Here is a 13292-nt window from a genome sequence, read left to right as displayed (position 1 = left end):
GATCTAGTTGTACCCTGCGTTGCCATCCATGAACGACAGAATCTTGTTACGAGCTGCTCCGTCAATCAGCATATTAGCCATTGGCATGGGGTATTCGTCCTTTGGGGTAGCTTCATTCAGGTTTCTGTAGTCAACGCATATTCTGACAGTCTTGGTGACCTTTTTCAGGATGGGGACGATATTTGCCAACGATTCGACGTATCGGGCTGGTCTGATGAATCCTGCCCTTAACAATCGCTCAATTTCTTCTTTTACCTTTAATTCAGTCTCGACTAACATCCTTCTCTTTAACTGCTTCACTGGTTTATAGCCCTCTTTTATGGGCAAACGGTGTTCTACCAAACTTCTGTCCAATCCTGGCATTTCATGGTAATGCCAAGCGAAGCAGTCTCTGAATTCTTGGAGGAGAGAAATCAATTCTTCCTTGATGGCAGGATCCAAGAGGCCACTGATGAATGTTGGCCTCGGATCCTCATTAGTCCCCAAATTAATTTCTTCAAGAGGGTCCTGAATTTCTGGAGGTGTCGTGCTGAGTTTGGTAGGCCCTAATTGAATTTCTTCATTTAGCCCGGCCGATTCGGTCCAGTTGTCTTCAGAAACAAATTCACCCATATAGTTGGCCGGATTCGTTCCTAGCTCCTCTTGCATCGCCTCTTCCTTTTGCAACCGCTCCGCTAGAGATGTCTCTGCCAGAGACGGCTCTTGCTCCTGTAGGTCTTGTTTATCCATGGGAATTGGCGAAGGATATTTGGGGCCTTTCCCATTCTTCTGCTGAGAAAACGAGGCCCTGCTGGATGAACTTCTGGGCCATCACTACTGGAGAGTGGTCGTTCTTGACTAGTTCTGGAATGGTGAGAGGAGCTATGTCTTCGTTGTAAAACCGTGCGTCGACGCTATTGGCAAATGGCAAGAATGGCTGTGGATTTGCCTTTATCATCTCGTAGTCTTCTAATTCTTCGTCCCACATAAGTAATTCTTGCTGAAGGGAAGATGGTATAGACATGCTCTGATGTATCCAGTCCCTTCCCATCAATGCATGGTAAGATGACGTGCTATCCACCACTAAGTAAGATACCATCAAGTTCTTAGATCCGACTTCAAATTCGGCTACTAGAATGTCATGAGTGACAGTAATGGTTCCTGCGAAATTAGATACAGTCAAATCTGTGGGGATGAGATCTGCCTTGTTCTTTCCCAGCTTTTCTAACCTCTTGAATGGTAAGATATTAACAGCAGCTCCTCCATCGATTAGCACCTTCTTAAAGGGCACGCCGTTGATTTTAGCGGAAATGAACAGTGGTCTCAAATGCTTTGTCATCGCTCGAGTTGGTCTGGTGAAGAATACCCGAGGAATCCCTCCTTTCGAATTCTCTATTTTTCCAGCCGTGCTTGATTCGTTCATCTTCAAAATTTCAGGCCTTTCGTCATGATCATCAATTATGCGGATCAACGCGGTCGGATGATCCCCAATCAGACTATCGCCCACCATATATCCTGGCTGATCTTCTTTTGACCTATAAAGAGCTGGGAGGATGTACACCATATTTATAGGCATAGCTTTCTGAGTGGTGAGTGTTGGTTCAACTTCCATAAGTTGACTTTCGTGATATTCCTTCCTTGGGATGGTTTTTGAAGTTGATAGATCTGCAGTCCCTTCTGTCGTGACAGTGTTCTTGGGGACCCCTTCTAAGGTTCCGAACGTCAAGGTTGGGGTGTGATTAAGCTGCTCACCTTCTTCCTTGCCTCTGATCTTTAATCCCAAAGCGGCTTTGAATTCCTCATGGTTGAGTTCATAGTTCAGCCAGTCGTCATCTTCTTCTTCGGACATGTTATCATCTTCTTCTTCTTCCACTGATAACTTGGCCTGAATCATCTTTTGCGGCATTATAACCTTTAAATCGGACCTTGATGGTCCGCCTTCGGGCTTTGCTGCCATTGTCTTTTCATTGTTCTGGTCGCGCGAAACGACTTCGCCTTCGGCCTTCGAAGGGCGCTTGAGGATAGTTTTGCCTGTCGAGAGCCTTGGTATCTTTGAGTAAAGCAGCGACTGACCACCCGAAGCGTGGTGTTGTGGCTTTGGTTCTCTTGTTTCCTTTTCTTCCTGGATCTTTGGGAAGGATGGTGATGCTTTCGGTCTAAGAACTCCAGTGGTTGGTCGTTCTCTACTTTGCACTTCATGGCCTCTGTCCTCGATGTTGGCTATGGAGTCAAGGTTGACCGTCTGGTTTTCCAAATATCTTCTGGCCTTCCCGTATTGCCTCCTGACTCTTCGGGCCTGGGTGTTGGTCAGTTCCCTCTCAGGCTTGCCTCCTTTTCCCACTAGGTACCACCTGCCGTGTCGAACCGTTGCAACTCTACCGGGCTCGGTTGGCTTCACATTGGTCGAATTGGATGTGGTAGATGGTCTGTTATTTCCTTCATTCTGAGCGCGCATCTCCCCAGGCTGGGCAGATGATGCTTCGAATTCAGGTCGGACCAATCTCGTGCGCCATTCGTCTCTATCTTCTAGTCTTATACGCTCGGCCCTCCTTGGGATAAATGGCTCTTGGACGAATTTTCTGCTTACTTCTCGAAACTTCTCATAATTACCTTTCGGGCCCTAAAGTGGGCTAAAAGGGCTATAGTTTCGGGCTTCGGACCTGTGGAAATTCTGGTCAGCTTCGACTATATTTTGAAGTAGTCGCTCATCTATCTTTCCTCCTATGGCAAGTATCTCAAGTTCGCACTCGCATTTGCATCGGCTGCACATAACAATTCCGGCTGTGATGGTCGCTTTTGGTCTTTCTATCAATGATGAGGTAGCCTTCCCCGCTTTCTCAATATCTACTACGATCCTTCTCTTATTCTGTCTTTCGGGCCAGTTGACTCCAACCATGTGAGTGGGAAACGGTTCATTGTCGACTCTCATAGTGGTTGGTTTGTCCAGGAGGATCTTGCCTTCATTGATGAGATCCTGAATAGCATCCCTAAACTGAACGCAATTATTAATAGCATGAGAGAAGGAATTATGCCACTTACAAAACAATTTGCCTTTCACTTCTTCTTGTTTTGGGAATACGTGCTTTTCGTCAAGTTTGATCACCTTCCCTCTGAGCAGCTCATCAAAGATGTTTTCCGCTTTGGAGATATCAAAGGAATACGATTTATGTTTTTGCTTATAGGGTACGAATCCTCCGGTTGGGGGAGGGTTGCTCCGCTGTTCTTTTCCCGGTCTCATCACTGCTTTGCAGGTGATCGGATTCTTTATTTGAATGATCTCTGCAAGTGACACCTCTGGACCGACACCTTCTTCGCTGGCTTCAGTAAATTCGTTGATGACTTCCAGATGATGGACTGGGTTTTTGAAGTAGACAGGTTTAGAGCTGTTCCTTCTCTGCGCCTCTTCCTGGAGCAATAACTCATACTTCCCGGCTCGTTGAGCCACATCTTGCAAGTCCATAAATTCCTGATCATCGAACTTCTTCCGAAGGGGTAGCCTGAGAGCATTTTGGGCCATCTTGATGAAGTGTTTCTCATCCATGGGGATTTTGCATTTCATCTTGAGCTTCTTAAAACGAGTGATGAAATCCTATACCGTTTCATGTTCTCCCTGCTTCATATCAGTCAAGTCATTGATAGTGACCTCAAGTTCGGGCCGATAATATTGCTCCATAAAGGCTCCTTCTATTTCTGCCCATCCTGTGATAGAATTCGGGCTTAAATTTGAATACCATGTGAATGCTTGGCCCGAGAGAGAGCTTCCGAACAACCTCAGTTTCAAAAGAGGTTGGGTTTCGATGGCTACGCATTGGGCCGAAAAGCGCCCGATGTGTTCCAATGCTGATGCGTACAAATCTTCTCCATTGAATAGACTGAAATTTGGCACTTTGAATCCCCTTGGAAATGGAAAATCATCGATATATGTGGGGTAGGGCTTCTGGTAAGTGGGTCGAGCCGCTCTTCTGATTCCAGCCTGACCATTGTAAAAAAGCTGCCTCAGTCCCTCCATCTCATTTCGTATGGCTTCATCTGGATGGATTGCCGGAGGAGGTTCGATAGCGGCCTGCGGGTTTTGACCTGCCTCGTCTTCGTCGTCTGAATCTTGAGGCAGCTCAGTCGTCCTTGCATAGTCTCGCCTAGCCCGTCCATTACCCCCATTATTACCGTTATTATGGGCAATGTGGACGTTGAATCCCGCGGGTTCTCTCCATCTCTCGGCATACATATTCTTTCGGACGGGTCCAGGTGGTAAGGCGGCCTCGCTGGTCCTTGGAGCTTGATATTTGGAAGGGGTTCCAGAAGGTGTGAACCGCTGGCCTCCCGGTTCCTTAGATGGACTGCTTGCTTGGGTAGCGATTGGACCAGCAAGCGCCATGTCTGACGTGCTTGTGTGAACAACTTGGAAAGGTGTTCCACAGGAGCTTCCCACCACCATCTTGGGAGATGTTGAGTTAGCATGGCCGCTTGTCTGGCCCGACGAATACTTTGGAACTCCTGAAGAGGTATTCTCATTCTCGAGGAGCCCTTTTTCTTTCCGGGGCGCGTCCTCTTCCTGCGCCATTCGTATGATTCGTTCGAAGATTTGACTCAGGTGAACCCTAGTCTCATTTCCTTGTAGAGTCGTGTTCACATGTCCCTTCTCAACGGTCTGGACGATACTCTGGGACATGTGATTCATAGAGTTGGTCATAGAGCTGGTCATCGCCTGGAAACCTTCTCTCATGGCTTTTTCCAGCCGTTCAAAGGGGTATTCCGTGGAAGATTCCATTGACTCCGTTTCCACTATCCCTTTGTTTCTCTCGTCAGTGGCTTGTGTGGATTCCACCATATAGACTTTCTTTCTGGTCCTTCTCACCATACACGAGTGAAAGTCCCACTGGGCGTGCCAAAAATATGTTGGTCTTCTTTCTTGCCAGGTATTCTTTTCGCCAAATGTCGTAATAGGCGTGCTCGGAAGAATACGACAGCTGCTAGATTGACATCAATGCCCCGATTGTATCTTTTTGGCTCGCGCAGATGCTATTTCAATATTCAACAAAATTGAAAGTTGAATGAGGTTGACAAAAATCCAGTCCAGCCTTGTCTTGGGCTTAACTTCCGAATTCCTTCTGATTCATGTGTTCTGCTTTATAGGCGTGCCACTGTTGGTTGTAAGACCAGTCCAACAGACCTGGTATAAGCGAGTGTGATGAGTGTTTTGTGAAGTTTGCGCCTTTTTTCTGGACCTCTGTTCAAGCCATTATGCTCCAAGTGGGGTACTGGCCTGGATTGGTTCTTTTCTCTGCCCCAGTTAAGAGGACTTCAAAATTCTTTCTCTCATGTATATATCGGCTCTAGTTGGTGCGAACAACACCTATCCAAGCAAGGAAAAAAGACAATGTTTTTGGTTAGTAAACACCTCGCACGGGTTTACAAACCTAAATCTGAATTTAAATATATTTATATATGAGCTAACCACAAATTCGGGCCCAACTATGTGATTTTCGGGCCCAATCAGTTTATATCCCTTAAGCCTATAAGGCCTGATTCGTGCTAAAAACCTTTTGTGAGCTTTCAGTTTAAATAAAATGGAAACGGGAAAATGCCTAAGTATTGCAGATATGGAGATGAATGCAGATACAAGCATAACAGAGTTCTTTAGATACGAGTTCCATCATTCTTATTTATTCAGCTCTTAAATCAACAACAGCAACAATAAAGATCCATGTTTATTGGTTCCAAACTATGAAATATATTATCACGGTGATCTAAGGTTTATAGCCGGCTAAATTATACAAATTCAAATTGAACATTTTTCAGAAGTTAGTCATACCATGAAGATGGCAGAGAAATAAAAAGATGAACACAGAAGTCGTCTGGCTATCTGAAATCCGAGCGAGTTTGACTGGAATATCTTGAGTGCTTTTTAGGTGTTTTACAAGACGTTGCGTCTAGTTTTTTGGAGAGAGAGTCCCCTTCTTCTGTGCTGGAAGCTCTCTATTTATAGGAGCAGGGGAGGTCTTAAGGGATGATGACTGAGCGAGGATGTTTGGCTGTTGTCCAAAGTCAGCTTGCTGACTTGACGTCCTGAACCGGTCCATAGTGGGGGTGATTGGACTTTCTGACGAGAACCGTCGGTCCTTCGAAACAGCTCTCTGGTCTTTGTACTTGGCGATTTGATATGCAAGTTGGCTTCTTACCTGGCTTGGTGGCTTCCTTAGGCGACTGGCTTTCTTACTGGAAGAGGGAAAAGTCAAATCGTCATTAAATGTTGATGGTCCTTCTCTAACTTCGCGTGGGTTTGGAACAGTTTCCGATTTTTCATTTTTCAGTAGTCCAATCGCTTTGGGCCCTCTATTCTTGGGCTTCGGTTTTGGTCCTGTCTTGGTGTTTATTTTAAACAAGAAAAGTCCTCTTGAAAAAATACAACTTACAGACAACTATTGAGCTTGGGCCCTGGCCATGCTCTTTTTGGGGATGGAACCACTTTTGGTCCATTGACCAAAATTGGGTACAAACACCTCATCGACCCCAACAATCAGGAAAACCTCTCGGTTATGGCCATTGTGGGAATGCCAGGGCTGGGAAAGACAACCTTGGCTCTATCCATATACGAAGAAGTTGAAATGAAAAATGATTTTGACAAATTAATATGGGTTAAGGTATCTGTCCCTTTTGATGTCAATTCAATCTTAAATAAGATCTCAAAATTTCTTAGCCCAACAACAGCTGAAATAACAGAAAATCAGGATGGGCTTGAAATCCTCAAACAAGAGTTGAAAGGGAAAATGTATTTTCTTGTTCTCGATGATGTTTGGAATGAAGATCGTGAAAAATGGGAAAAATTGAAGACTGGTTTGTCAGCACTTGATTCTGCTCGGGGCAGAATTATTGTCACTACCTCTAGTGCCCAAGTTGCATCTATTACAGGAACACTTAAGAGGTGTGATTTGAGATGTCTATCAGAAGATGAATGTTGGTCCATATTGAAGCATAAAGCAGGTATTGATGATAGTGCTCCAATGTCTCCAGATCTTGAGAAGATTGGAAGGGAGATTGTGAAAAGGTGTGGGGATGTACCACTAGTAGCACAGGTACGCTCTGTTACATTTTCTATTAGAAATGTTTTCCTTTTCCTTTCCCTTTTGATTCTTATTTGTTACTACTTAATCTTCCAGTCACTCGTTTTTTAAACTGGTCTTTAATCTTCTTATTTTCTTCTCATTGTCTTTGAGTAAATAAATAAAAAATCAACTAGAAATAGCCCCTTCAAACTCTTATGCTATAGAGTATAATAAACCATTCACATTCTCAAATGGGTTCTTCAAAAGCTTTGATTTTTGGGGCTGGGAACGATAAAGCATGATCAAATCATTTTTGGTGGATGAAATATTACTGTTTTTTCAAATAAGTGAATAAGTGATAATCACCCATTGGATGTGTGCCTCCAAGTGCTCCAGGGTTCAAGCCCCCATGGTGTGTGTGAGTTTTCAAATTCCCTTCCTAACTTTGGCCCAAAAAAAAGGGTGAAAATCTCTGTTAGCATATTAGTCGACGAGGGGCATTTTATAGAATTTTTGACATTTAACCATAACGGCGTTTTTCATTACATATATAATTATAGACAAGTACATTTATAAAACAAAATAATAATTTGTAAACAACAATAATACACCTAAATAACCACAACACACTCCTAGTGTGGTACATCATGATCCATTAGAGAAAAAAAAAGGTAAAATATTCATATGAATAAAATATTAGGTACATTAACGAAAATTGGGTACATTATTATTTATATGAGGAAAGTAATATCCACGGAATTTCATTTTGCGCCCTCTAGTATGAACCAAATTTCACCTGGCACCATGAAGTACAAAATGTTGCAGCGTAAACTTTAAATTTTTTCATTTCTTTCTATTATCAGGATTTTCTCTCTAATATTGGGGTGGAATGTAAAATTTGGTGAATTGATGGGTGCAGAATGTAATACCCAATATTAGCAAAGAAAAATCCTGATAATAGAAACATGGTTACGTGAAGGGAAGAAATAGGGTAAACCCACCAGGAAATATATATATACAGTGGGTTAGACTGTAGACAAAATCTAATATAAGGTGATAAAGTTCTGTTTATTTATTTTTCTTCGTATTGTAAAGAGGTTGAGGAGTTCTTTTCTCATTGATTCCATAAGTGCAATGTTGATCCTTACCAAGTAAATATAAGTTATTTCATAATAATTCTATTTTAAATACTTCTAACCAAATTTGTCATCGGAAAGCTAGCTCTAAGGAAACAAGAAAAAGCAAAGTTTGTCATCGATGCAAAATAATGTGGAAATATAGTGAACTTCAACTAACCTAATATTGATAGTTTTTGTTATTATCGCTAATTTTAAGCCCTTAGTTTATCATATTTATCATTTGATATGAATTCTAACAGTGTACTGGCAGGTTTTCGGGAGCAGGATGCATAATAAAACTAAAGAGGAATGGTTGTCAATTCAAAAAACAAGAACTTGGGATTTACCAGGAGGGGAAAGAATCTTGTCGGATTTGAAGTTGAGTTTTGATAATTTGACATCACCTTTTTTGAAACAATGTTTTGCTTATTGCTCAATGTTCAAAAAAGATTTTGAAATTGAAAAAGATAACCTGATCCAACTGTGGATGGCTCAAGGACTGCCGTTTCACCATTCTCCCAACAGAAGTGATCAAGAGATAGAGGACATAGGCAATGAATATTTTAATACTTTGTGGGAAAATTGCTTATTCCATGATGCTACGAAGGATGATTGTGGTACCATTACCAAATGCAAGATGCACGATGTTGTGCATGATTTTGCAGAGCTTGTAGCCATATCTGAAAGCTTGACATGGGATTCTAATATTGATGAGATGGATGGGAAACGAACAATTAGACATGTTGCAGGAGTTCCTACTTCAGTATTTGAAAAAACTCCAGAGAAATTGCGCTCACTGTTTTCGAATGATGCTGTCCCTTAGTGAGATGTTACCAAAGTTTACAGCTTTACGTGTCTTGAATTTATATCAGGCTGATATTGAGGAGTTGCCAAGTTCAATAGGCAAGCTGAAGCAGTTGAGGTATTTAAACGTTTCTAGAACAGAAATCAAAGCACTTCCCACAACTATCGGCATGCTCCATAACCTACAGACGTTAAGAATGCAGAAGTGTAAAAATCTTAAGGGGGTTTCACTAAAACACCCAAAATGGGGGCTGAAATTATAAAAAAACCCAACACCCAAAACACTTTATAAACACACCCAAAACCCATAATTACACACACTCAAAACCCATTTATAAACACACCCAAAAAATATACAATTGTTGATTTTGGGGTTGATTTTGGGTGTGTTTCTATGTTTAAATAGTGTGTGGGTTTTTTTATAAATACATACCTAGGATTGGGTTTATTTATAATAATCTAAAATCTTAAAGTGTTTCCAAAGGAAGTACAAGATTTGGTCAACTTAAGGCACATTTATTTTGATCCTGTCCAAGAAAAGAGACATATTAATTTTGGTTGGTACAGGGAACTTCCAGTAGGGATTGGGAAATTGGCTAACCTCCGGACAATACCTTGCTTTATTGTGGGTCTAGGTCATGGAATTGAGGAGTTGGCTCTCTTAAACAAATTGAAAGGGATACTGACTATTTATGATATGGAACATGTGAGTGGTAGAGGAGAAGCGAAGAAAGCAAATTTAGCGGAGAAGAGAAACATATTCAAGTTAACACTTGTATGGAGCGAGGAAAGGAAGCGGATCAACAACAACGATGGTGATATACTACAAGGCCTCGAACTACCCTCTAATTTGGAAACTTTAGAGATTCACAATTTCATGGGTGCTAAATTTTCCTCATGGATGCCACAGGTGCCACTCCAGAGCTTGAAAAAGATTCGGTTACTTCGGTGCAACGCATGTGAAGAAGTCCCAATATTTGGTCATCTGCCTAATCTTACACATGTTGAGATTGATACGATGAGTAATCTAAAAACCGTGGGAAAGTTTTATGGCTATGTTGGCGATGCAGGAGTTTCCAGCATTGAGGAGACGAAGACTTTGTTTCCAGCATTGAAAACATTAAGAATTTGTACAACCCCCAATCTGATCAAATGGATGGAACCATCGGAAATGCCAAATGGAAAAATAGTGGTGTTTCCTTTCCTTGAGGAGTTGACTCTCTCAGAGTGTCCTCAATTGAAAGATGTTCCAAATCATTTTCCATCCCTCCTGTCAATTGGAGATTAGTATTTGTCATGAATTGTCAAGTCTACAGAGTGTGCTAGACAAGTGTACCTCTCTTCAGGATTTGGAAATAAGCAGTTGTGATGGTCTAATATCCATGTCAATACAGAGTCTGAGATCCCTCCGGAAATTGGTGATTAGTTTCTGTGGTGGATTGACATCAGTGGGTCCACAGAGTGGACTGGAGTTTTATTCCCCAGTCTCTCTTGAGGAGTTGTCTATAAAGTGGTGCAGACGTCTGGAGTACATCCCAACTTTATATGGATGCACATCCCTCCGTAAATTGACCATTGCAGAATGTGATGCATTAACAAGTGCACTGAATGGGCTAGAATCTTGTACCTCTCTTCGTTCCATGAATATCCATGCTTGCAAAAATTTGAGTTACTTACCACATGGGCCACCAAACCTTGTCTCTCTTGAGTACTTGTCAGTAAGTGAGTGTCCTAATCTAGAGACTCTTCCAAGTTTAGACAACCTCAAATTCCTCAGTGAATTGCATATTCATAATTGTGATGCATTAACAAGTGCACTGAATGGGCTAGAATCTTGTACCTCTCTTCGTTCCATGAATATCCATGCTTGCAAAAATTTGAGTTACTTACCACATGGGCCACAAACCCTCGTTTCTCTTGAGTACTTGTCAGTGAGGGACTGCCCCAGTCTAGAGACTCTTCCAAGTTTAGACAACCTCAAATTCCTCAGTGAATTGCATATTTATAATTGTGATGCATTAACAAGTGCACTGAATGGGCTAGAATCTTGTAGCTCTCTTCGTTCCATGAATATCCATGCTTGCAAAAATTTGAGTTACTTACCACGTGGGCCACAAACCCTCGTTTCTCTTGAGCACTTGTCAGTGAGGGACTGCCCCAGTCTAGAGACGCTTCCAAGTTTAGACAGCCCCACAACCCTCAGTGAATTGCATATTCATAATTGTGATGGATTAACAAGCCTACCGAATGGACTAGCATCCTGCATGTCTCTTTCCTCTCTCACAATATGGAAATGTAGGAAACTACAACAGTTTCTGACAGGGCTACACTGCATCACGGAATCGAAAATTGGTGGGCTCTGGGAGGAGCTCGATTTCTTCCCAAGTTTCCCAAATTTTACACAGCTGGAAAGATTAACATTGTGTGGGTGGCCTAAGCTCAAGTCTTTGCCTCAAGAACTTCAGTACTGCACTTCTCTAAGATTTTTGTATATAGCATCTTTTAATGGAGTGGAGTCTTTCCCAGAGTGGTTGGGTGACCTTACATCTCTTCAATTGCTGAATATTAAGAGTTGCAAGAATCTGATGCATCTCCCTACAGCCAAAGCTACGCAACGTCTCACCAAATTAAAAACGCTAGCGATTTATGATTGTCCCGGACTAAAGGAAAGATGCACCAACGAGAGGGGCCCAGAGTGGCCCAAGATTTCTCACATTCCAATTATCTTTGGTAATTATTTTCTTCAAACCAGTTGTTTATGATTCATTCAATTTTGTTCTCACTTTTCATTTAGCTTGATTACTTGGCAAGTTGGCATAGAGAAAGAGATCAAAGAATTGGGGTTTAATACTGAATATCTGCAAGCATATATAATACTCAGCTCATTTATACTCGGTTAATCTTTAACTGTTACAATTGATTTCTGAATAACTGTCTAACCACTGTCCCTACTGATTCTCAGTTATGGATTGATGACATGTCAAATGACCTGACGAGGAGGCTGCTGTATGCTTTCTTTATATTTTGTTTTTGGACTGAAGCTACTGTACTCTTTCACACAGTTGGATATTCACGGTTTTCAGCTTGCATTCCAGTTATGTGTACTACCAATTCCTAATTGCTTGATGTTTAAGCAATGTAAGCTTTTCAAACCACCACCTGCTCTTCTCTTCTGAAGTTCCTCCTTGATTAGATTGGAGCTGTTTTTTGGTGCACTGTACTCTTCCCTGGCTGATCTGGTCCATCTTCCCCCAACTATTCGCTTACAATGTCGCTTTCTTTCTCTAGCCTTTGCTCCAATTCTTCTCAATTGGAAGAACAACGCATGTGAAATAGGTGCAAACTGAGTCCAGGTACTTCAGTTCCCTTTCTCCTGCATGGTCATTTACTTGCTTTGGAGATATATATATATTTTGGTCATAGCTTCTATGGCGATAATGCACAAGCTATTTGGTGACTAATTTGATGAAAGTTGGCAGCCTAATAATCATATTATTCATTTCCATTTAATCATAATGTGCAGTTGATCACTGTCATGGAGAATATAAGTACTCTTAGAGATATAACATATATATTTTACTTGTATGTCAGATATTTTATTTTAGTCATAATTATTATGATATCTATTTTTCCAAGAAATGTTGTGTTGAATTTTTATTTTAGTTGTGAGATGCTTTGTATGCTTCAATTTTAGTGTCATTCTCAAGTTAAAAAGCCTCTTATTTTGCTACACTTTTCTGGTTTGGCAGTCCATTGCAATTGCGGATGTATGGACTGGAGGGGGAATTATTTTGTCATCAGGAGCGTAAAAAGTTTCGTGACATTGGTAGAAGATCTCCAGTGTCACGGGTGTTGGTTTGGCTGGTGGAGGATCTGGAAGGTATGCAACAGTTTAATTTTTGATGGCATATATAGTGGCTGGCCTGCCAGTCGTTCTGCAATCCTTATTGAGTAACTCGGAGAGTTTACTGCAGCCTTCTCTATGGATAAGGGATGTGTTTTCTGTAGATCATGTGCACAGCCAGTAAACTACGATGTGTCATGGCAAGCACAAGCTAGTCATGGGTAAGAGGTTGGTTTGCGGGGAGCATGGAATGATATCTAGAGAGACCACTTAAACTCAGTTTTGCTAGTCTAAGTTGCTCAACTGCCCTGGAGGTTGTGTAGAGGATGTGAATGGCAAAGATATCTGGTTGCTTTCAATCAGTTTTGAACGTCTTTCGTGTATTTATAATTTATGTTCTCAATAAGGGTCACATTAACTCCTGAAATTGCAGAGTTTGGTACTCAGCATGTGCTTAATTCTCGCTTTATCCCAATATGAAATAATATTAGTGAGTTGATGCCA

At 41.6% G+C, this 13292-nt stretch overlaps 2 protein-coding genes across 3 annotated transcripts; both read left to right on the top strand.

Moving 5' to 3' along the window:
- Window positions 1-6484: 6484 nt before the first annotated feature.
- LOC110747073 (putative disease resistance protein RGA3) lies at window positions 6485-9168 on the top strand. The gene is made up of 2 exons (XM_021947281.2): window positions 6485-7052; window positions 8412-9168. The coding sequence occupies exons 1-2, from the start codon at window positions 6516-6518 to the stop codon at window positions 8961-8963; spliced, it is 1089 nt and encodes a 362-aa protein (XP_021802973.2). The 5' UTR covers window positions 6485-6515; the 3' UTR covers window positions 8964-9168.
- A 243-nt stretch (window positions 9169-9411) lies between these two features.
- LOC110751561 (uncharacterized) lies at window positions 9412-13292 on the top strand. Of its 2 annotated transcripts, XM_021952053.2 has the most exons (4): window positions 9412-11674; window positions 11907-12297; window positions 12694-12824; window positions 12919-13292. In XM_021952053.2, exons 1-2 carry the CDS (start codon window positions 10189-10191, stop codon window positions 11915-11917), a joined length of 1497 nt encoding a protein of 498 aa, XP_021807745.2. In that variant the 5' UTR covers window positions 9412-10188; the 3' UTR covers window positions 11918-12297; window positions 12694-12824; window positions 12919-13292. The 2 variants fall into 2 exon arrangements, with proteins under 2 accessions (XP_021807745.2, XP_021807744.2); XM_021952052.2 differs by having other exon boundaries at window positions 12694-13292.

The sequence above is a fragment of the Prunus avium genome, chromosome 1, assembly GCF_965620075.1.
Source record: "Prunus avium chromosome 1, drPruAviu1.hap1.1, whole genome shotgun sequence".
NCBI classification, from domain to species: Eukaryota; Viridiplantae; Streptophyta; class Magnoliopsida; order Rosales; family Rosaceae; genus Prunus; species Prunus avium.
This window is presented reverse-complemented; position numbering and strand designations above follow the sequence as displayed.